Genomic DNA, 24370 nt, shown 5'->3' with positions numbered 1-24370 from the left:
CTTCTTTTCAAAGAAAACAAAGACTAAAAGGTTAATGGTATTATATAAAGTTATAGAAGCTACAAACCCAAATTAGAAACTACTCATGTTTCCTTAGATTTGTATTTTTATTTTTAAGGTTTATCTTGAATTTGAAAGAGTGACAGAGGGAGAGACAGATCTTCCATCTTCTGGTTCACACAAATGGCTACAAAGGCAGGGGTTGGGCCATGCTTAAGCCTGTAGCCCAGAACCCCATCCAGGTCTGTGATGTTGGTGGCATGGACCCAAGCGCTTCTGCTGCTGCTTTTGCAGGCACTTTGGCAGGGAGCTGGATTGGAAGCAGGGCAGCTGGGACCGTGAGGTTTCACCTGAGCCCTGGTTTGTGTCCCTGATGCTCTACTTCCCATCCAGCTCCCTGCTAATGGCCTGGGAAAGTGGCAGAAGATGACCCAAGTGCTTGGGCCCCTGCACCCATGTGGGAGACCTGGATGGAGCTCCTGGCTTTGGCCTTGCCCAGCCCTGGCTGTTGCAGCAACTGAGGGAATGAACCAACAGATGGAGGATTTATCTTTTTCTCTGCATGTGTGTGTAACTCTGCCTCTCAAATTTTAAAAATCAAAACTAGGTTAGGGGAGATACCACAAGAAATTCAAATTCATTTTGATACAAACTCAAGATAAAAGTTCTGTAACATTGGCCGGCTCCGTGGCTCAACAGGCTAATCCTCCGCCTTGCGGCGCCGGCACACTGGGTTCTAGTCCCGGTAGGGGCGCCGGATTCTGTCCTGGTTGCCCTTCTTCCGGGCCAGCTCTCTGCTGTGGTCAGGGAGTGCAGTGGAGGATGGCCCAAGTGCTTGGGCCCTGCACCCCATGGGAGACCAGGAGAAGCACCTGGCTCCTGCCATCGGATCAGTGCGGTGCACTGGTCGCAGCGCGCTGGCCGCCGCGGCCATTGGAGGGTGAACCAACGGCAAAAAGGAAGACCTTTCTCTCTGTCTCTCTCTCTCACTGTCCACTCTGCCTGTCAAAAATTAAAAAAAAAAAAAAGTTGTGTAACATTGCAATGTTAATAATAGGTCTATAAACATAATGTACAACATGTTCATGCTGAATCAGTGAATGCTGAGCTGCTCCATAATGTCTTGGATACTCTTAGAATAGGAAGTGTCTTAACCTCTCTAACCCTGAATTTACTTATATTGAGAGTAAAACTAATAACGGAGTCAGTCATTAGAGTGGCAGGGAGAATTAAGTGCACAAATGCTCGATAGCCTGCATGGCGAGCGCTCTCCAGCCAAACAATTAGTGGCTGCTATCATTACATTTTGCGATGCTCCATTTTGGGTATATGCATCTTTGCACTTACCACCTACTTCTCTACCAAATACTAACATTTAGACCTCCCTCGATGAGCATAGAGCACCGCACAAACCAGCGGCCTGCAGGACGAGCCAGGGGCCTGAGATGGGTCCTGACGGTCCGTGGCCACGCTGGCTGCCCATGGACCCCGGCCTCCCCCAAGGGTGCTGTCGTGGAACTAGGGGCGGAGAGGCGCCCGCCTCCCTCTGCCGCCAGGGGCGCTGGGCAGCCGGGCAGCGACCGTGTCGCAAAATCGTCGCAAAAGCGTCCGCTCTTGGCGGCTCCAGGCCACCTGTATAAGCGGAGCGTGCTGGGGCTAGGGAGCTGGTATGGAGGTGGCGGCAAGCGAAGTTTCGCGGGATTGCGGTGACTCCACGGAGAAGCGGCTGGCCGGTGCCCAAGACTGCTGAACGCCCGCTGCCTCAGGGGCCATGCTGGCCTCACGCGTGGCGCGCGGCTCGTGGGCGGCCCTGCGCGGCGGTGCCGCCTGGGCGCCGGGGGTGCGGCCGAGCAAGGGGCGCGCCCGCGGGGCCCTGCTGCCGCCCGCACCCTGCTGCCTGGGCTGCCTAGCGGAGCGCTGGTGGCTGCGCCCGGCCGCGCTCAGCCTGCGGTTGCTGGGGGCCAGCCCGCGGAACCACTGCTCCGGGGCGGGGAAGGCGGCCTCCGGGGCCGCGGCCGGAGGAGGCGCCGCCGCCGAGGCCTCGAGCAGCCGGTGGGGCCCGGCCGGCGCCGCCAGCCTGGTACGTACCCCGGAGGCGGCGGGGGGCCGGCCCTGCGGGGCTCGGCTTTGGACGCAGTAACGTGCTCTGGTCCCGTCTGCTTCAGAACTTTGAAACCAGTTCCCCAAGAGAAATTCCAGGCAGGTCATTCTGTCGGGCGACAGCTGGTTCCACCTGCGTTCTGGGTGGCCACGCACTCTCCCCGCACCGGTTACTAGAGCGGCCTCTGCGTTGGTAAAAATAGCCCTCGCCTGGCCTATTTAAAAGCCTAGTTCTATTTTTCTGAAGCGAATCCCGGATCCTCGGAGCAGGTCTGTGGGAATTTTCAGAAAAGTATCCATGCCCTTGTGTTTGCTGGTGCAGATTTGGCCCGCCATCGTTTGACCTTTGCTAACTTTAACGCATTATAGGACGGAGAGTAATTAAATAGATCGTAATCAAAAGGTGTCTTGACCTCTATAAAAAAAAAAAAAAGTAGTCGTGAGATAACGGAGGGAAACACTTGTCCACGTACCTGTTGAAATACCGCCCAGGCAGAAGACCCCAGAGCATGAGTGTGGGTGAGCTTTTGATGTCATGTTAGCAGCACTCATGCAATTATTACATCTTCAATTGTTATGTCTTCACTGAGCCCGTGTACTGCTTTCATCAGTTGTACAGCATGGGTTGAAGTGGCCGCATCCCGGCAGGGGTCTCAACTCCACAAGTAGCTGGAGCATGTTGGGGTTTGCCTGCTGGACGCTTTGACGTTGCCATATCCTGGCTGGAAGCCTTCCCAGAACGGCAGTAGTTGGTCGAGTATGCCACAGGTTATTTGGTTGGGTAATCTGAGATTAGCTCTCCTAACATTAATTTAGAAACTTTGACAAATGTAACCGTTAGAAATGAATGAGGGACAGTACCTGGAACAGAAATACTTTGTGTGGTGCTGAAAAGAACCCCTTACCTGTTCCAGCAACATCCGGGGTTGTTAATTGACCAGTTGAAATGATTGGTGGTTTGCAACTCTTTATATTTTTGCCCTGTGGCTCTAAGAACAATTTTGGGGTTCTCCCTTCTGATTTTTTTTTGTTGTTGTTTATCCTCTTCCTCCCCTCACCATTTCTGTGAGTTGCTGGAACATTGAATCTTGTCTTTGTGACTTGTTCTGTACTCTGAGAGTTCTGTGGACTCTCAAACACCCTCTAATCTTTGAACTTGAAATTGGGATATATTCCAAGAATGTTTTCATTTAGTTGTGCGAGGTGGTGTGCTTTCCCTAAAAAATGCCAGAGTGGAGGTTTGTATTGCTTTTTGTTTGATGATTGTTTCTTACAGAATTTAAAGTTTTGCTATAGCTTTCAGTTGACAGTATTCTGCCGCTTAATGCCAACAGCCACGCTGTTATCCCTCCAAGCTGAGATGCTTTCCTGGTAGGTTCTGTAGATAAACACAGATTCACCATCTTTAGAGAATGCCTTTTCTTACAGGGTGATTTGTGGTATTTTAAAAGATGTCTCCTCCCCTCCCCCAGGCATTTTAAAACCAAAATTTAGGTTCAGGCATGTTGATGACCGATTAAGAAAGAGGTTAAGTAAGGTTATTCCTTGTGAAGACAAGACCCCATGGGGGTGGAACTGGAGGTCTTGGAGGAAAAGACCCACAGGCTTTAGAGAAGGCATTTTCTTGGAGCTATTTCTGTACACGGTTCTGCACTGTTGTGCAAGGTGTCTTCCGCCAGTTCGATTTAAAGTGGAATACCCTGGCAGGTGCCGCGGCTCAATAGGCTAATCTTCCTCCTGCAGCGCTGGCACATGGGGTTCTAGTCCCGGTTGGGGCACCGGATTCTGTCCCGGTTGCCCCTCTTCCGGTCCAGCTCTCTGCTGTGGCCGGGGAATGCTGTGGAGGATGGCCCAGGTCCTTGGACCCTGCACCTGCGTGGGAGACCAGGAGAAGTTCCTGGTTCCTGGCTTTGGATCAGCACAGTGCACTGGCCGCAGCGGCCTTTAGGGGGTGAACCAATGGAAGAGGAAGACCTTTCTTTCTGTCTCTCTCACTGTCCACTCTGCCTGTCAAAAAAAAAAAAAAAAAGTGGAGCACCCTGTTGCCAGTCAGATTCTGTCTGGCAAAGCAGGGGTGGATTCCTTCAGAGCAGCTGTCCCAGGGCCCTTTGTTAGTGCCCGTGTGAAGCTTCAAGGAATGGGGGCTCCGCCATGGGCACCGTGAAACCTGAGTGTCTGCTCCAGATTCTGACGTTTCTGTGGTGGTTTTGAACAGATTTACAAGGTTTCTCTTTATTTTCAAATATCTCAGTCTACTTCTGTCTCCATTTCCTTTCAGCAAGTCTCTTAGGACAGAATTAAATCTGGGTATTTTTTTCTGCTCTTCATTTCTGCATAGACTGTGTACAGCATTTAGCATTTCTTTGATTGATAGAGATTGCAATGAGGCAGAGGTACTCTCAGCGTCTCAAGCCAACATGCGTGGGGTTGCAAATTTGACTGGTTTTTTCTATAGGCTTCTAGACTCTGTCCACTTACAAGGCATTTTCTTGAAGTTTTACTTGTAAAACAGAATGTTCAAAGTTCTAAATTCTTAGGGTGAAGTTGTATATTGAAGGTTTAACTTATATGGTAGATAAGGCATATTTGTCTCTCTTTTTCTTTTAAGATTTATTTATTTATTTGGAAGGTAGAGTTACAGAGAGAGATAGATCCTCTATCCACTGGTTCACTCCCCAAATGGCCACAATCGCCAGAGCTGGGCCAATCCCAAGCCAGGAGCCTGGAGCCTCCTTTGGCTTGATCTCCTACTTGAGTGCAGGGGCCCAAATAGGTGGGCCATCTCCCACTGCTGTTCCAGGCACATTATCAGGGAGCTGGATCAGAAGTGGAGCAACTGGGACTTAAACCTGCATCCATATAGGATGCCTATGCCGCAGGTGGCAGCTTTACCCACTGTGCCACAATGCTGGCCCTGTCTCTTCTTCCTTTAGGAAGAAAACCTACACTATGTCTATAAAACCTTTTGGTCTGTGTTTGGGTACATGACACACCTTCATCTTCTATATTCTTGTAAGATGATTTTAGAGAAATATCTATAAAAAGAACAGAATGGATTTAAAAATTCAAAGTTAAATTTGAAGTTTCTATAAATTTCTGACCCTTAGGTTAACAAAATCTATTTTTCTAACCTATACAGTTAAAGTGTGAATTTATGGTGTTTCATTTACATTTCATTGTCTTTGTCTTTCAGTATGAAAACCCATGGACAATCCCAAATATGTTGTCAATGACGAGAATTGGCTTGGCTCCAGTTTTGGGGTATTTGATTATTGAAGAAGATTTTAATATCGCCCTAGGAGTTTTTGCTTTAGCTGGGCTAACTGATTTGGTAAGTTGTAAGTGCACGCTCTTCATTTTGCTCCCTTTCCAAATCCCAGGGTCACTACAACTAAGCGAAATAACCCAGTGTTAGTTAGCATGTCCTTGGAAGGACATTCTCAAGATGATTTTGACCTATTGCTTTGTGAAACATGTGTAAGTAGCATCTGTGTGGGGCTGGTTTTCTATTTATGACCTAAGAGTGGAAATAAAGGTTGTAGGGAGGCAGAAGAGGGACTGCTTTTTATGCTTGCTTTTTAATGTCTTTTTAATAGAAACACTCTGATCAGCAGCCAGAGTTGGTTTTCCTATTGGAGTGGGAAGGCAGTGGCCTGGTTGTTATGACTGAGGGAACTGCGCTGTGACCCAGGGAACTTGTAAAGACCAGAGCTCTGCGCAGGTTTAATGCTAGCAGATGGTCCCTGTGCCCCATTCTACATCCCTTAGCTGCCCTGCACAAGACTTCTCTGAGCTGGGCATTGAGCCTCCTTCCTCCTTCCACTCCCCCAACAGATAGGCGACAAAGGAGAAAAGAGCTCCTTGATACCATTGTTGTGGGAGGGGAAGATTTATTTGGGTGACCTCGAATTAGAACTGGGAAAAAATTGGAACAGAAGGCCACATTCTGAGTTCCATCAGCCTTTGTGGACTGGCCAACTATTATCATGTTGACATTGTTTATCACCTACTTTGTTTCATAATGGATTTTAAATGGTGCATAAAACTATACATGCTACAAAAACAGTAGAGGGCAACAGGATGAAGGCAGAGTAAGAATTTGAAGTCAGGGCCGGCGCCGTGGCTCAACAGGCTAATCCTCCGCCTTGCGGCGCCGGCACACCGGGTTCTAGTCCCGGTCGGGGCACCGATCCTGTCCCGGTTGCCCCTCTTCCAGGCCAGCTCTCTGCTGTGGCCAGGGAGTGCAGTGGAGGATGGCCCAAGTTCTTGGGCCCTGCACCCCATGGGAGACCAGGAGAAGCACCTGGCTCCTGCCATCGGAACAGCGCGGTGCGCCGGCCGCAGCGCGCTACCGCGGCGGCCATTGGAGGGTGAACCAACGGCAAAAGGAAGACCTTTCTCTCTGTCTCTCTCTCTCACTGTCTACTCTGCCTGTCAAAAATAAAAAAAAAAAAAAAAAAAAAAGAATTTGAAGTCAGGACAAAGTTAGAATGTATAGGCACAAATAGCTAAAATACGTTCTTTTACAGGGCTGGTCTGACATCCATGTGAGCCCCTAGACAGGCAGTACTAATTTGGTGCCTTTTGAAACTGATTTATGTTTGAAAAACTTTGCTCAAAATTTACTTAAAATTTATTTTAGGTGAACTTTGCATGGTGTCTTTCTCTGTAATACCAGCTATTCCTTTTTAGGTTCATAGAAGCTGTATCCCACCCACCCAGTAATAGTAATGTTGGTAAGCAGGAGGTTGGAGAGCTAACAAAAAGAGAGCATTTGCATTGCTCTGTGGCACTTCCAAATGTACATCAATCACAGCCTCCAGATTGGCTCTTGCCTATCTTCCTCCAGAGATTAGCTCCTGTTGGTCACCATCTCTCCCCATTCTAACAGTCTTTCTCCTTTTCTGTAACCCCTGCTTTTCTCTCTGAAGCCTGAAGGCTTCCACTCAGTATGATCTCAAGTCCCTCAAAGACTATCATATCGATAATGACAGACAAGATGAGTTTCAGTTACTGGATTCATGTTTTTTTTATCTGTATGCTAGTTTTTCACCCCTCTCCTAGCTGCCACATGAAATTGGAATATTCACTGAATGGGAGAGAGGCCTCATTAACATTTTTCTAAATACGTAAGATGATGTGTGTAGAAACTTGAATTAACTGGTACTGCGTTTCACATTTATTCCAGGGAGGTTTTGATGCCTCCAGATGGGTCACAGAGCAAGTGGCCAGTTAGGGAAATGACAAGGTCTGATATGTGTCTTGTATATGGAGAATGTGATAGGAAGGAACAGTAGAAGCAGAGCAACTGGTTGGGAGGGGGATGGGGTGGGTAGCTTGGACTGGAGTGGGAATTTGGAGTTGGAGAGAAGTGGATGAGTTTGGGACAAGTTTTGAAAATAGTGTGGAGAAATCAATGGGTTGACTCGAATGAGAGAAAGAAGAGTCTAATCTGAATGCTACGCACTTTCTTTTTCTCTCCTTTCAAAACCCAAGAAAATGGAGGTACATTTTCTGTGGTGAACATCACTAGGAATAGGATAGAGTTTAGGGAAAATACCATGAGTTCTGATGTCTGTCCACACAGAGGCACCAGTTGCACAGTTGAGTGTAGTGGTGTGACGTTGGAGAAAGTCATGGTTAGAGATGCGGACTTGGGGACCATGAGAGATAGGTGGCTGAGTCTGAGTGAAATCCCCTAGGCTGAGGTAGAAGAGAAACAAGGGGTCAAAGAACCGAGCCACAGGAAGACTCTAGGAAAGGAACTGAGAAGGAATAGTGGGCAAGGAACAAAGAAAGTCAGACGGTGCGGTGTCCCAGAGGTAAGTGGAGGCCTCCCTCAAACTACAGAATTCATGGTGACCTCCAAGCACTGTCTCTAGAGGGGTGGCAGCGATTGGAGTGGCGGGTTGAGGAGCAGAGGTGAAGAGGTAACTGCAGTGGGCGTTGCTTTGAAGCAGCTTTGCTTTGTACAGGAATAGGGTCGAGGAAGGGTAGGTTTTTTTTGTTTGTTTTTTTAAGATTTATTTATCTATTTGAAAGTCAGAGTTACACAGAGAGAGGAGGGGCAGAGATAGAGAGGTCTTTCATCCGCTGGTTCACTCCCCAGTTGGCCGCAATAGCCAGAGCTGTGCCGATCTGAAGCCAGGAGCTAGGAGCCAGGAGCTTCCACTAGGTCTCCCTCGTGGGTGCAGGGGCCCAAGCACTTGGAACATCTTCCACTGCTTTCCCAGGCCACAGCAGAGAGCTGGATCAGAAGTGGAGCAGCCGGGACTTGGACCAGTGCTCATATGGGATGCCAGTGCCCCAAGCCAGGGCGTTAACCCACTGCGCCACAGCGCCAGCCCCAAGGAAGGGTAGTTTTAAAGACACGAAAGTACTTCAAACAATTCATGGAAAATGGAATTAGAAAAATTTATTTTGGTGCAAAAAATTTTTAAATATATGCATATAAGAGATCTTCAAAAAGAATGCATGAAGAATGCATATTATGGAAAACTTATGCGTGGATTTCAGAAATTATTTTTGCAACGAAATAAACTTTTAATTTTTGTTTTTAAAAAATTACTTATTTTATTTGAAAGGTAGAGAGAAAGAGAGAAATCATTCATCCTCTGGTTCATGCCCCAAATGCCCTCAGCAGCCGAGGCTGAAGCCAGGAGCCAGAATCTCAGTCCAGGTGTCGCACAGTTGGCAGTGACCTCACCATTGTGCCGTCTCCTACTGCCTCCCAGGGCGCAGCAAGCTGGAAGCAGGGGTAGAGCTGGGACTTGAACCCAGGAACTCTGATACAGGATGTGGGTATCCCAAATGGGATGTGAGCATCCTAAGTGGTGTCTTAACTGCTGTGCCAAATATGTGCCCCGATATCTATATCTATATCTATTTTGTAATTTGAAAAGCAGCGCTCCCATCATCCCCTGGTTTACTCCTCAACTTCAGTTAATTAAATGGTCAGGCAGAAAGGAAGAGATTGATGATGCAGGCCACGAGGGAAGAAGGGAGATAACTTCCAGAGCATCAGAGGCTCGAGGTCAGAGAGCAGGGAAGGCAGAGAGAATGTGAATGGAGGCGGTTCAGTAGTGGACTATGAATAGGATGTGCTTTTTTCTCAAGGAAGATATAGGCATGGTCATGGTCAAGAATGAGGCTGTAGGAGAGAGAAAGGAGGTCTTGCAGTGAGAGCAGAGAGTGTGAAAGGAGATGGTAAGTACAGCCTTGTCCGGCATGAAGGAGTACCCACAGGAGATGTGTGGTCAAAATTTGAAGTGAGACCAGCCAGCCCATTTATGTTTTTCTTGAGCAGTGTCAGCCGCTTGGGTGCAGGCCTAGAGTACGCAAATGGTTGTGTTAGGCAGGGTTGATGGAGAGGGGAGTGAGGCGTTAGAGATGTTTGCAAAGGGATGATGCTGTTGATGCCTTTGGAATCTAAGGTAACGGGGCTTAGAGGAATAATGAGGACAAGAGGGCGATGCTAGTGAGAGTGTACGATTAAGTTCCCTGAGATCAGAAACTGAACTGAAACCTGTGTCTTCCAAGGCCCCACCTCTTCTAGGCACTTTAGATTAGACAGCATTACCCAAGCCTACTTAAGAAGAAAACAGAGGGAGTCAATCGCAATAGTGATAGCTAGCGACTGCTTTTTTTTGAGGATTTACTCAATGCTGATCACTAAACGAGTATTAAACACATCATGTGCTGAAGACAGCCAACCCGGCTCTGTTTTACAGATGAGGAAACTGGGGCTTACGGAGGCTACATTCCTTGCTGGAGGTCACACAGTAGTCAGTGGCAGAGCCAGGGCTGGAACGAGTTCTGTTTCACTACAAAGACCAAGTTCTTAGGGTCCTGTGCTCCTGCTTTCTCCCATAACCGTTTGGAATTGAGATGTGGAAGACTTACTATTTTGCTGTATTAAAGTGTTCCATGTTTAATTACATCTAAATTAATTTTCTCTTTTCCCTTAGAAATAGGAATAGAAAACATGTTGAAGCTTGAGGTTAAGTGAGTAAATGCAGGTAGGGACTTGGGTCCAGCTGGCAATATCTGTCCGTTTCATGTAGCTGGGCAGTTCTTGTTTCAGTCCATCTGGTGGCCCCATCTCTCTCTCAAGTTGGTCTGGAGATCTGGATTTTTATGGGAAGATTATGGTGTTGGCAGAAGATTCAGGTGTTGGCAACTAATTATGGAGGCCCCATTTGACTCATTATTTACCAGGTGGGACTCTGCTTCAGTATTCATTTTTAATGACAGTAATAAAAAGAAGTAGTTTACCTAGGGAAGTATAAAGGATTGAGTTTTTAATTCAAATACAGGTAATTCAGATTGGTCAGAGTACTACACAAAATAAATTGAAAAATAATGAGTTAAAGAGATTTGGTCCATGGCATGGATAGGGTTGTGAAAGTTTAGCATCCCGTAGTTAAAGAGTATGCTTGCAAGTGAAAGCAGCAAATTTGGCTGTAGTGAACTAGGCCAAGGCTCAAAAGATGGGGCTTCTAGTCCAGGCTCTGTCATTCGTGCTTTCTGTAAGTTTTGTTTGGGTTCATATATTGTAAGTTTGTGTCTGGTTCATCCCCAAAAGGGACATTGTGAAAATACTGAGATATAACTAAAAGATCTTGAGAAGAAAAAGTACTATAGAAATGTGAAAGTATTTTTTGACTGATTACCAATTTAAAAACTAAACATATAGTAGTGAAAGAATGAGAATGTTTGGTTGTAAGACACAAGAGATTATATATTCTATGAAAGTATAGTTGTTATTCTGGTATCTCTTTAAGCGTCAAAATATCCACTCTGTTCCTATTATGACATTTATTAAAAAAAACTTTTATTTTCAGTTGGATGGATTTATTGCTCGAAACTGGGCCAATCAAAAATCAGCTTTGGGAAGTGCTCTTGATCCACTTGCTGATAAAATACTTATCAGTATCTTATATATTAGCTTGACCTATGCAGATCTTATTCCAGGTAAGAACGCCATCATGCGTACTTTTAAATAGCACAGGGAAGAATGGCATTAGCTTAGGATTTCTCTTTGGAGACAAATAACTTTGGTTCCAAAAATATATTTTTCAACTTTTAACTGTTACCCTAATTTTAAACTGTTGAACTGTTTTGTTTATCAGACTGTTCTGTTGTTAGAATTTATGTCCTTATTGTATTAGAATTAGCTGTTTTCTTAGTAATTTTCCTTTTAAGATTAAATTGAGCGACTATTTCACAGTGCCACTTCTTACTACTCTAGAATCTTTTGGTGCTATATTATATATTTTTAGTGCCTAGCATTAAAAAAAAATTAAAGTTTTCCTAAGTCTATTATCTCTATTAAATACAGTTTAATCATAGTAAGAACTCTAAATCCTTATTTAGACACTATTATACAATTTTAATATCATATATATATATAGTCTGTGCATCGTCTGAATACTCTTAACAAAATTTTATAATCTTTTTGTAATTTGCATGTGTGCTTTTCTGGTTGTTTGTTTTGGTTTCTCAATCAGTTGTTCTCCCTCAGACCAGATAAAATTTTCCTTTTAAAAGTTAGAGATAGGCTCTGAGAACACAGAAGCCCTTGTGATCTTTCATTATGTTATTGGCACTTGGTAAGAAAAAGTGTAGTAGTGTTTCAGTCTCCTGTAGTCCCCTCAAGCTGGGGTTTCTTCTACTCCTATACCTGTAGTCTTCTAAGTTTTCACACTAAATCAAAAAAATAAATTGGACGCATGTTTGTACTTATGTGCTTCTTTGAAAGTGACAACTGAGGTGTGTGTGTGTGGTGGGGCGTGGGGGCGGTTAAAGGGGTGGGGATACTCCCATTCTAAAGAATAGAAATGCTTTTAGAAAAAGACCTAGAATCCATCCTGTTGACATTATTCAAAATTCAAATGTATCTGTTGTGTTGTTTTGTGTTGTTCAGTTTGGGCCTGGTCATTTACCTGTGGAACATGGGAATAATTTCCAGGCTTTTGGTATTATGAATAATATTACTGTGGGCCTTAGTTAAATAATTAGTGTGGGCTGCTTTCCAAGCTGGGACTTTTCTTCACTGTTATTCTGAGTGGTTTCTATTCCTGTTGGGTCTTTTTCTTCCCATGCTTCCATGTCTTGCTTTTTTGTTAGCTACTCCTTTTGGTGGAGTGTGCTCAGGTATTTTCTGTGAAAGGGTACAGCATGGCAGCAAGGGAGGTCTTGAGCATCTACAGTATCTTCATGCTAAGCTTTCACTTGACTGAAAGTTGAACTGGGTATTATTTTTCAATTGCAAACCTTTTTCATTCAGAATTTTAAAGATCTTATCCCATGGACTTGCAGCTTCCACCTTGCTGTGAAGTCTCATTGCATTCTGATACCTTTTCCTTTATATGTGGCTCTGTTTTGTATTGGAAAGCATTAAAGATTCTTTTCCCTAGTTGTTTAAAAAAGCTCTCTTAAAAATTCATTTTCTAGTAGCTTATATGGACACCTCATTATCCTAGCACTTTTTGTTAAAAAGTATGTTTTCCAGACTCATTCCAGGGTCATATAAATGGGTTCCTTTCTGGGTTGTCTTTTTTTCTATTGATTTATCTGTCTTTGCAGCAATACCACTCTTACTATTGCTTTGCTAAAGGTCTTCATATCTGGTAGATCGAATCCTTCCACTTTGGATATTCTTAGCCCTTTCCATTTGGTTTATACATTTTAAAAAATATTTATTTTATTTATTTGAAAGACAGAGTTACAGAGAGAGAGAGGTAAAGATAGAGAGAGTGGTCTTCCATCTGCTAGTTCATTCCCCAGGTGGCCACAACAGCTGGAGCTGCGCCGATCCAAAGCCAGGAGCCAGGAGCTTTTTCCGAGTCTCCCTTGTGGGTACAGGGTCCCAAGCATTTGGGCCATCTTCCACTGCTTTCCCAGGCCACAGCAGAGAGCTGGATCAGAAGAAGAGTAGCTGGGACTAAAACTGGTGCCCACATGGGATGCCGGCGCTTCAGGCCAGGGCTTTAACCCGCTGTGCCATAGCGCCGGCCCCAGTATATACATTTTATAATCACTTTTTTCCAGAATCAGCAATTCTCTAGAAAGAAAAAAATCTGTTGGGTTTTTGATGAGGATTGCATTGAATTTATAGATATCCTCAGTTATGTGTCTCTATGATTAATGATCTTTTCCAATCCTTTTACCTTTTCTTTTCTTTTTTAAGATTATTTATTTGAAAGGCAGAGTTACAGAAGCAGAGAGAGAGAGAGAAAGAGGAGAGAGGTCTTCCATCTGCTGGTCCCCACCTCCCCCCCTCCCAGATTGCCACAATGACTGAAGCTGGGCTGATCCAAAGCCAGGAGCCAGGAGCTTCCTCCAGGTCTCCACGTGGGTGCAGGGACCCAAAGACTTGGGCTATCTTTTTCTGCTTTCCCAGACCATAGCAGAGAGCTGGATTGGAAGTGGAACAGCCAGAACTTAAACTGGCGCCCATATGGAATGCCAGCAATACAGGTGGCAGTTTTACCCACTATGCCACAGCGCCGGCCCCGGCCCCCCTTTTATTTCTTTTATTTGCCTTACTGCACTGTGCTGTACACTGCTGAATAGAAATGGTGTCTGTTTTTTCCCATCTCAGAGAAAGATTTTAATATTTCACTGTAGATTATTCCTGGTTTTGTACATGCTCCTTTTTTCAGGTTAAGTTCATTGGGAGTTTAAGACTTTTCTATCGTAACTGAGTATTGAATTTTATCAAACTTTTTTCTTTGTGTGTTATGATGATTGAATAATTTTTCCCTTTAAGGTGTTAATGAACTATAAATTACATTTTTTATTTTTTAAAAAATGATTTATTTATTTATTTTGAAATCTTTGCATGTAAATTTCAAGATTGACCTGGAATACTTTTCTTTGAATATCCTTGTTACGGTTTCAGTATCAACTTTATAAGCTAGTCTCATAAAACAAATTAGGAGCTGCTTTTTTTCCTATTCTTGGGAGATGTTTGTGAGATTCCAATTATTTTGACTTCAAATGTTTCGTAGAATTTGTTGAAGCCATTGAAACCTGGAGTTTTCTTTGGGAAAGAGTTTCAAAATAAGTGATTGATTTTTTAAGGTTTTTTTTTAAATTTATTTATTTGAAAGACAGAGTTGCAAAGAGAGGTAGAGACAAAAAGAGAGCCATCTTCCATCCTCTGGCTCACTCTCCAAATGGCTGCAATGGCCAGAGATGGGCCGATCTGAAGCCAGGAGCCAGGAGCTTCTTCTGGGTCTCCCATGTGGGTACAGGGACCCAAGGACCTGGGCCATCCTCCACTGCCTTCCCAGGCACGTGAGCAGGGAGCTGGATTGGAAATGGAGCAGCCAGGGCTTGAAAAAGCACTCATGGCCGGCGCCGTGGCTTAACAGGCTAATCCTCCGCCTTGCGGCGCCGGCACACCGGGTTCTAGTCCCGGTTGGGGCGCCGGATTCTATCCCGGTTGCCCCTCTTCCAGGCCAGCTCTCTGCTGTGGCCCGGGAGTGCAGTGGAGGATGGCCCAAGTGCTTGGGCCCTGCACCCCATGGGAGACCAGGAGAAGCACCTGGCTCCTGGCTTCGGATCAGCGCAGTGCGCCGGCTGCAGCGGCCATTGGAGGGTGAACCAATGGCAAAAAGGAAGACCTTTTCTCTGTCTCTCTCTCTCACTATCCACTCTGCCTGTCAAAAAAAAAGAAAAAAGAAAAAAAAAGCGCTCATTTGGGTTGCTGGCACTGCAGGCTGCGACTTTCACCTACTGCACCACAGTGCCAGCCTGATTGATTTTAATTGTTACAGGATGATTCAGGTTTAATGATTTGACCATTTTGTAAGTTGTGATGTTTTTTCTAGGAACTTGTCCATTTCTTTTATATTTTTAAAACATACTTATAGTACGGCTCTTTGACTTTTTAAACTTATATTTCATTGGGTTTTTTTTTATTTATTTATTTATTTGAGAGACAGAGAAGAGAGTGCTCCCATCTGCTAATTTCACTCCCCAGCTGCCCATAGTGACTGAGTCAAGGCCAGAGCCAGAAGCCAGGAACCATGCAGTTCTCCCACATGGATGGCAGGAACCCAGTTACTTGAGCCATCACTGATGTCTCCCGGGCACTCCCGTATGGAATATGGGCATCTTTGTTTTTATTTTTTAAAATGTTATTTATGTTTATTTCTTGAAAAGACAAAGAAAGGGAGGGTTGGCGCTGTGGCGTAGCGGGTAAAGCTGCTGCCTACAGTGCTAGCATCCCATATGGATGCTGGTTCTAGTCCCGGCTGCTCCACTTCTGATCCAGCTCTCTGCTGCGGCTTGGAAAAGCAGTAGAAGATGGCCCAAGTCCTTGGGCCCCTGCACCCGTGTGAGACCCGAAAGAAGCTCCTGGCTCCTGGCTTTGGATCAGCACAGCTCTGACCATTGAGGCCAATTGGGGAGTGAACCAGTGGATGAAGACCTCCCTCCCTCCTTCCCTCCCTCCCTCCCTTTCTCTCTCTCTCTGTGTGTAACTCTTTCAAATAAATAAATAAATCTTTAAAAAAATAAGTAAATCTTAAAAAAAGATTCATTTATTTATTTGAAAGGCAGAGTTACAGAGAGACAGAGGCAGAGAGAGAGAGGTCTTCCATCCAATGGTTCATTCCCCAAATGGCTGCAACGGCCAGAAATGCACAGATCTGAAGCCAGGAGCCAAGAGCTTTCTCTGGGTCTCCCACACGGGTGTAGGAGCCTAAGCACTTGGGCCATCTTCCGCTGCTTCCCCAGGCCATTGTAGAGAGCTGGATCGGAAGTGGAGCAACCAGGACTCAAACCGGCGTCTACATGGGATGCCGGCACTGCAAGCAGCGACTTTACCTGCTGCGCCACAGCGCCGGCCCCCAGGCGTTTAAATTTTCTGTTTCTTTACTGACCATTTCCCCCACTTTTGGTCTGCAGTCCTCTGTCAGTTACTGAGAGAATGAGTTAAAATTTCCTACTGTATGTCTAGTTTTCCATTGTTTTTTCTTTGTAGTTCTGATTTTGCTTTGTATGTTTTGAAGTCATGCTATTAAGTACATATAAGTTGGAATTGTATCTTCTTGGTAAACTGAATGTTTGCTATTATAAAGCAACCCACCAAACTGTTAGAGATGGTGTTCTGAGTCCAGAGGTGCTAATTGCTTGAGCACAGTGCTGGGCTGGAGTCTGATGTGCTGCCCCAAGCATAGTGTGTGAGTTCTGTGGATCCTACATCCCTGCATATGTGTGGTGTTGCTTTTTCCTCCCATGTTTACTATTCATGGATTTTAATTTGCATGAGTTTGCTGTATTTTAAGAGTGATTGTTGTCAGATTTTGCCAGCTAGTGATTGCTGTGGAAAAAGTGCTTTACAGGTAAAAAAAAAAAAAAAAAAGTACTAAAAATCATGATATGCTATTTTCTTGCTTGACTAATAGAGTATTTGCTGCAAATGCCATGGCTTGAGTACATGAGCATTTTCTCTTTGGAATTGTGTTGTCACCCAGGAATAAGCCAAGATTCAATACTTGTATCATCTACAGCCACGGGATAAATTTTAAATCTGCAGTTAGTGAGATTTTGTTCAATTTGCAGAGCCAGTAGAATGTTAATATGGGAGAGAACCATAAGTACAGGCCCAAATAATTCATAAGAGCGTTTTGGAGGCTTTATGGAAGAGGTGTCCGTGATCCTTTTATTTTAGTAATTGAGACAATTTGAACTGAGTGGACTCAAGATTTTAGTTTCCCTTTAAAAAAAGAGGGAGATTAAAAAAACATAAAAGGTACAGATTCTTGGTTAAAACTTCCTGCAGTGTAGAAGGGTATAAAGTCAGTTCTCTGGCCCTCCCGTTCTCATTCAGTAACGTTGCAGATGTCCCTTGGGTACACACCTGACATAGCCTTCTGTGGCTCTGGGTCCCTGCTGTAAAGTCTGAGGCATACAGATGGAGCATCCCTAGTTGAAATCACGAACTTTGCAAGTGTCAACATAGGATGTTCAAAAAGTTTCAGATTTTGGGTTTTGAGATTAGGGATGCTCAGTTGGTAGTATCTGTGCAAGTATTCTTAAACCTGAAACACTCAACCATTTTGGGTAATGGATATTGAACTTGGAATAAAACTGTTGACAAGTTGAATTCATTGAATGATTAAATAGGAAGAAAAATAGCAGTTTCCTGGGTAGGAGCTAGCTGGAGAAGAATGGAAGAATTTTTGTGTCTCTGCAAGCTGTACATATAGCAAAGAGAAGAAAGTAGCAGAAGCTAGCCATTAATGCTCCTGAGACAAGAGGAGTTTGGCTCCCTGGATGTCCTCAGCTTTTTTGTCTGTCTTTGCATCTAATTCTAATGAGCATGGTCAGTGATCTGTTCCAAACTCACCAAACGAAGAAGTAACAAAGAAGCTGGAGATGCTGAACTGAGTGTGGGAACTGTAGATGTATAGCTTAAAAGCAGAAGCAAGGAAGAAACAAGATGTAAGGATCAGCATTCTGAAAGGCAGGCATAGACTTCCAAAGCCATGGTCTGAACTTGCTTTAAGGACAGGTTAAAAAGAGTATAAAACGGGGTGGTTTCGTGAAGAACCCTAAACCATCCGTAAGTGTTTATTATAAAATTTTTCTTATGAGGAATACCAATTCATGTTATAATGGCTGAATGAAGCTTTATTGTATTTATAATGTCTGTTAGTAGTTTCCAAAATGCTAAAGTTATTTTCTATTTGATTTTCAGTTCCACTTACTTATTTGATAATTTCAAGAGATGTAATGTTGATTGCTGCTGTTTTTTATGTCCGATATCGAACTCTTCCAACACCGGTGAGTTTGTTTTGAAAAAAGAAATTCTTTTAGTGTTACTAAGACCTCAGGCAAAAAAAAAAAAATATATATTTTTAAGTGAAGATTCTCTCTTTTGTATGCTGTTTCAATTTATGGGAATAATTTATGGCAATTTTAAAAGTTCATTTACCAGGAATTAAAAAAAGTAGCCATGTTGCTATTTGACCCCCCACTCCTGTGAGAACTAGACCAATTAACCCCATTGCTGGCAGGAAGCTGTTAGAGGGGTTTGCACCCACTCAAGTTGTGTTGTCATCTAGGTTGGCCTCTATAAGGGATTGTCTAGAAGTGCTTTTTTAAAATCACGGTGTGATTTGCTTGCTTAATTGTTCATTGGTTCTATAAATATCTGAGCACATAAACACAGCATAATAACTTATTTTGGTTACCAATCCCATGGAAATAGGACAGTATTTTACTATTTTTGTTTTTTCATTCATAAAATTGATTTTCAACAGCCTGTGTATGCTTTATAAAGACTATAGATATTGCTCACACAGTGGAATAAAGAAGATGCATATTAGTAGTTTAGCTGGCTTAGGGCCACGCTACAGTGAGCGCTCAGTGACTGCCACCTGCGTGTAATAACTAAATGTTTGTTTTTGGCTTGAACAACAAGTTGAATACTTTTTTTTTTTTTCTTGTATCCTCTGACAGCGAACGCTAGCTAAGTATTTCAATCCTTGCTATGCCACTGCTAGGTTAAAACCAACATTCATCAGCAAGGTAAGAGACATAAAACATCCTTTTAAGTTATTCCTTTGTGAATTTTTATAAACCTCAGTGAAGAGCAGCTGAAAATGAGACAGATTTAAATGTGTTGACTAGAGGGGTTAGCGAATGGGGTCAGGCAGACAACTTTAAGTTCCAATTATTTTGTTCACCCAGCTTTTTCAACCCTTTGTAAAGCACTGTGCTTTACTTAGTGGTTTGAGAGTTTGAGCCTCTGAGGTAATAGAGGCATGGAAGGTGAAGAGGTTGGGATGTAATTACTTTCTGAATGAGATGAAAAGGGATGATGAAGAGCCCCTCATGGGTTTCACCGCCTCCCGCACAGTGGGGAAAACACTGGATAATAAGATCCTTTCATTTTCAGGATTGACTGCTAAGTGGAAAGGTATGAGAGAAAGTTCTGCTTGCTGATAAACAACCGCTACTGTCAATTGTCCATTCTGTTTTCCTGAGCCTCTTCAGGGTAATAATTGTAGAACATCATACAAAAAGGATGCTATTAATGGCTCTGATCCCGTATTTGTTTTTCGAGTAGCTCTGATAAGTTTCTGAAGTCATTGTTTTGTCCCATTCCTTACGACAGCTCTAACAGGGTAGGGAGGCTGGTCATCTTCGGGACAGACTACCAGGGAAAGACTACCAGGGAAAGACTTTCACTTACATACACAGGGTTTTTTGGCTTGTATGAAATACAGTAATTTGAGTATAATACTACACAGAAAGTGGATTATTAAAGTGGTACCGGAACAGATGCCTTAAGCAAAGCCCTGTTCTTGTAGGAAGACAAAATTTCAGACAAAATTTATTATTTTTGAAAATCAAGTCAAATCTTTGTTCTTTAGCTGCAGAATGAGTGTGCTGGAACAGAGATGCTTCCCTGCGCACATCCCCTCCTGTTTGACACCTTGCAGATTCCCACAGCACACCTCCACACCAAGTGTTATTTCTAGTTGTGTTTTCTTTTCTTTCCTGTGCTGTCTTCTAGGGTAGAGCATCCTACTCATTTCCTCCAGAGAGGCTCTTTCATGGAGGTGAATGCATTGCAATGTGCTAACCTCATAGGCTCTGACAGGTAGGCAGGTGAGAGGAGCATTGGATGAGGCACCGGCAAATCGGGGTTGCGGGCTTGGTCCTGTTGTCTGCTGTGACTGCAGGCAAGCCACGTAACTCATTACCTTTTTTCTTATGAAGAGGTAACTCAATTATTTATGTTGTCATAGGGCTGTTTTAAAAGACAGCTGGAGAAAAGGCAAAGAATGTTGTGACATGATTGAACTGTTTGGAAGTCCAAGGTAGTGGTATTTCCGACACTGGCCTTGCCCTCACCGTCAAGGGCAGCTGTGCAGACAGATGACTCAGTTGGTGAAGTTGGTGCTTCTGTGTGTTCCCGCCTGCGGAAGTCAGCTGCCGCGGCAGGGATGTTGCAGATCAGCATCAACATACTGACGATGTGCCGTGTCACCGTGTCATAGGCTCTGCCCTGTCTGGCAAACTTGAAACAGGCTTCATTTGCCACTTGTTGGCACTATTCATCTATAACTCTTTTTTGTTTTTTGTTTTTGTTTGTTTTAGGTAAACACAGCAGTCCAGTTAATCTTGGTGGCAGCTTCTTTGGCAGCTCCAGTTTTCAATTATGCTGACAGTATTTACCTTCAGATGCTTTGGTAAGCTACCTTTGGAATTTCTCTCCGAGAATGTCCACAAAATGGCTTTTTGGGACAATCTTAGCATTAGCTTGTTCTCCAAGTGTTTATTGAGCACCAACTAGATAAAGTGGTGGCAGTATTGTGTGGTTGGTAGACACCATTCGTAAGAGGGTTACTTAGTATCAAGTGTGGGATTTAGAAGTAGTTTCATGCAAAGTGAAAGGATGAGAGGCACTGATAATGTGTTAAGGTTTCAGAGAAGGAAAAGAAACTTCAGGTAGAAAGGAGAAGGAGAGCTTCAGAGAGTGAGTGACACTTGAGCCAGGAGCTGTAGGTGGATTTTGTACAGGCAGAGACAGGGGAGGCCATGAGGTGTAGACCCTGTGCACTGTCAGTACAGGAGAGTGGGAGAGAAAGTGAGCCCAGCCTAGTGAAGGGGGAGGGGTGGTGGGAGGGAGACCTGGAGGAAGGAATTTGAATTGTGTTTTGCCAATTGCTTATTTATAGTCTTGAAAATGTGTCAGATGCAAACTTCCAGAGTTCAAAATGCACCTATGTAAGTGCATATTCATTCTGATTTATCTTACATCTTCTGATGTAGGAAAAATGCTTTTTGAATACTGGTGCATTAGTAGGAGTTTTTTCTTTCTTGAATGAATTACATCCATAATATCGCCTCTCTGCTTTTCTTTTTTGTTTCTTTCTTCTTCTTCTTCTTCTTTTTTGTAAATTATTATTTAAAAGGCAGGGAGAGAGACAGATCTTCCTTCTGCTGGTTCACTTCCCAAGTGCTGGCAATGGCCAGGGGCTGGGCCAGGCTGAAACCAGGAGCCCAGGACTCAATCCAGGCCTCCAAGTAGGTGTCAAGAACCCAAGTACTTGAGCCATCACTTCAGCCTCCCAGAGTACAAGCAGCAGGAAGCTGGAATCAGAAACAGAGCTAGAGCTTGAACCCAGGCACTCAGATAATGGGAGAAGGCATGCCAGGTGGCTCAGCTGCTGCAGCAAAGGCCTGCTCCGGTTTTTATTTCTTTCAGGTGATGCAAGGGCTTAAAACATTTGCAAAAGCAGTCTGAGTATGGGAACCATCTGGGTCTTTACCATTTTTCTCCAGTCCTTTTACAATCATCTTGCCTGTTTGACACTATTTTTTTTATCAACTTGCCTTTATTGAGTCTAAATTTAGCATCCAGCTTAGTTTTCAATAACAGTTATTCAAGCATGTATGTTTTACTGGTTTATCTGTGAGTTTAGAATATCAAACTGGCATGGATAGATTTGGAATCAAACAAAAATAGGTATTGATGATTCTGCCTCACCTGGTGGAAACAGAAGCGATGGGTCCATGGAAAATCTAAAACAGTGTTTTTTTTGTTTTTGTTGTTTTTTTTAATTAGAAACACATAGCACAAAACAAGTTAGCCCTTGCTAAAGGTACTCAGTAAGAAAATGGAGATAGTTTTATTTCCAGGTAATTGCCACAGACATTCTCTCTTTATTCTGACAATTTACAGAGATGGAAAATTAAAACAGAAGCCATGTGTCCATGAAAAGTCACCTGCTGGTCACGAGCATTCAGCGTGCCCCAGGCACCAAGGATCTGGCTACTCTGGCAGTCCACTTAAGGAAAAGCCAGAAGAGACAGCGGAAATCCATTTAAAACGACTTGGCGAGCCCTAGAGCTCACACAGGCTGCAGGAAATAGAGTTTAATACTTAAAGCTGCATGTGGAAAGAGCGCATGGGCTTTAGAAGCAAGCCAGGCACAAACGTAGTTCTGGCGCAGGCCCTGAGCAGGTTCTGTGGGGGTCCATTCCCTCATCTGTAGGATGAAATTGAGAATAAACTTAGAACACCTAGACTAATGTTGAGTATGACAGCTGCTAGTGTTGTCATTAATTTTTAGAGCTTATTAACTAGATTAATTTCTTGTCTTATGGGGCCATTGGGGCCTGGGAAAAGCAGCAGAAAAATGTCCCAAGTACTTGGGCCCCTGCTACCCTCGTGGGAGACCCAGATAAGGCTCCTCGCTCCTGGCTTCAGCCTACCTCAGCCCTGGCTGTTGGCAGCCACTTGGGGAGTGAACCAGCAGATGGAAGAGCACTGTCTGTGGCTCTGACTTTCAAATAAATAAATATACTGGGGCTGGCACTGTGGCTTTGCAGGTAAAGCTGGTACCTGCAGCACTGGCATCCCATATGGGTACCAGTTCAACTCTTGGCTGCTCCACTTCCAATCCAGTTCTTTGCTAATGTGCCTGGGAAAGCAGCGGAGGACAGCCCAAGTGCGTGGGCCTCTGCCACCGATGTGGGAGAATTGCATGGAGTTCCAGGATCCCAGCTTCAGCCTGGCTCAGTGCTGACTGTTGCAGCCGTTTGGAGAGTGAACCAACAGATGGACAATTTTTTTTATGTGTCTCTGCCTCTCCCTCTCTGAACTCTTCCTTTCAAATAAAATAAATCTTAAAAAAAAAAAAAAAAAAAAACAAGGGCTGGTGCCATGGCTCACTTGGTTAATCCTCCACCTGCAGCGCCTACATCCCATATGGGCGCCGGGTTCTAGTCTCAGTTGCTCCTCTTCCAGGCCAGCTCTCTGCTGTGGCCCAAGAGGGCAATGGAGGATGGCCCAGGTGCTTGGGCCCCTGCACCTGTTTGGGAGACCAGGAAGAAACACCTGGATCCTAGCTTTGGATCGGCGCAGTGCCGGCCATAGCGGCCATTTGGGGAGTGAACCAATGGAAGGAAGACCTTTCTCTCTGTCTCTCCCTCTCACTGTCTGTAACTCTACCTGTCAAATTAAAAATAAATAAATAAATAAGTATATCTTTAAAAGAAAAGCTATTTATATTCTTTTATTTAAACAAATTATACCACACAGCCTTTTATCTTTAAGTAGATCTTTAACATGTGTACTTTATGATGCTGTTACTGTATTTTTAGATTTGACAGCAAATTTTACCTCTCCCTTCCGTAAAAGGTGTTTTACAGCTTTCACCACCGCTGCATCAGCTTACAGTTACTATCATTACGGTCGGAAAACTGTTCAGGTGATAAAAGGGCGATGAACGTCATCCGGCACGATGAGCGGGGAGGCAGTAGACGTCCTTGGCTGCAGGGCCCGTGGAAATCTACAGTGGTTTTGGTGTTCAGCTCCAAACAGGACTTGTCGGAACAAACCATGTCCTCAACATTTAAGTAATTCGCATTGAAAATAAGCTTGATCATGGGCAAATGCAGAATTTCCAATGTATTTTTAAATACAAATAAAACTATAATTTAGAATTTTTAATCTTAGGTTTCTTGATTAATTTATAAGAGAGAATTATTCTAATTATTGTCAGTCTTTTTTTGATAGGTTTTTTAGAAACTTGATCCAGAGAATGGAAACAGAAGAATTGACTGCTTAAGTAGAATTTGACTGCCCACCAAGCACTAGGGAATTTCCCTGGTTTAAATATATATCCTGCGTAACTTGGCTGTCCACTTTCACATTCGATTCTTAGATCCATGTACCCACCAGCAGTTCATGTATTTGATATTTGATTGTTTAGGAGAACGAGAATAGTTAGCTGTGAATGAAATAAAGTTATAAGGCGATTTAAAATACAGTAAGTTTTGCAAATAAGATGAACAAACAAAATTGAGGTAGTGAAGTTCGTGTTCAGCAGTCTTCCAGCCTCTCAGGTGCCTAATTGTGTGTACGGCAGGAAGACAAGGAACAAAGGCAGCTGAAGCGAGAACACGTCCGTTACCTCTGCCTCTTCCCCGGCGTCTGACGTAGCCATGTTTGTAAGACATTGGAACCTGTACCCAAATGTCATGTAAATAATATGAAAACTGTATATTTTTCAAAGGTTTTTTAAAATTTGAGGAATCATCTTTTGTTAAGATATTAAAAGAATAAAAGCTGGGAAAAAAGTTATGTTTGATTTGTTTTGTAGCATATTGATCTTCTATTGTGTAAGTTTTGTGATTCATAAGGTCCATTCGGATATATCACTTGCCCTTAGATTCTGCAAATAGTTGGTCTGAGGGGTCAGCCAACATTGTGGGGCAGTGGGTTAAACCACTG

At 43.8% G+C, this 24370-nt stretch overlaps 1 protein-coding gene across 1 annotated transcript; it reads left to right on the top strand.

Annotated features, from left to right (window-relative positions):
• Positions 1–1627: 1627 nt before the first annotated feature.
• On the top strand, positions 1628–24210 carry CRLS1 (cardiolipin synthase 1). The gene is made up of 7 exons (XM_062203887.1): positions 1628–2080; positions 5294–5431; positions 10944–11073; positions 17816–17901; positions 18580–18648; positions 20227–20318; positions 23276–24210. The coding sequence occupies exons 1-7, from the start codon at positions 1772–1774 to the stop codon at positions 23361–23363; spliced, it is 912 nt and encodes a 303-aa protein (XP_062059871.1). The 5' UTR covers positions 1628–1771; the 3' UTR covers positions 23364–24210.
• Positions 24211–24370: the final 160 nt, after the last annotated feature.

This window comes from Lepus europaeus, chromosome 10, assembly GCF_033115175.1.
Source record: "Lepus europaeus isolate LE1 chromosome 10, mLepTim1.pri, whole genome shotgun sequence".
NCBI classification, from domain to species: domain Eukaryota; kingdom Metazoa; phylum Chordata; class Mammalia; order Lagomorpha; family Leporidae; genus Lepus; species Lepus europaeus.
This window is presented reverse-complemented; position numbering and strand designations above follow the sequence as displayed.

Bases quoted from the DNA above. Each gene is read 5' to 3' on its own strand.
- CRLS1 (XM_062203887.1), top strand. From the start codon at position 1,772: ATGCTGGCCTCACGCGTGGCGCGCGGCTCGTGGGCGGCCCTGCGCGGC. The intron at 17,902-18,579 runs GTGAGTTTGTTT...ATCCTCTGACAG, and splicing joins ATCGAACTCTTCCAACACCG to CGAACGCTAGCTAAGTATTT. The intron at 18,649-20,226 runs GTAAGAGACATA...TGTTTGTTTTAG, and splicing joins AACCAACATTCATCAGCAAG to GTAAACACAGCAGTCCAGTT.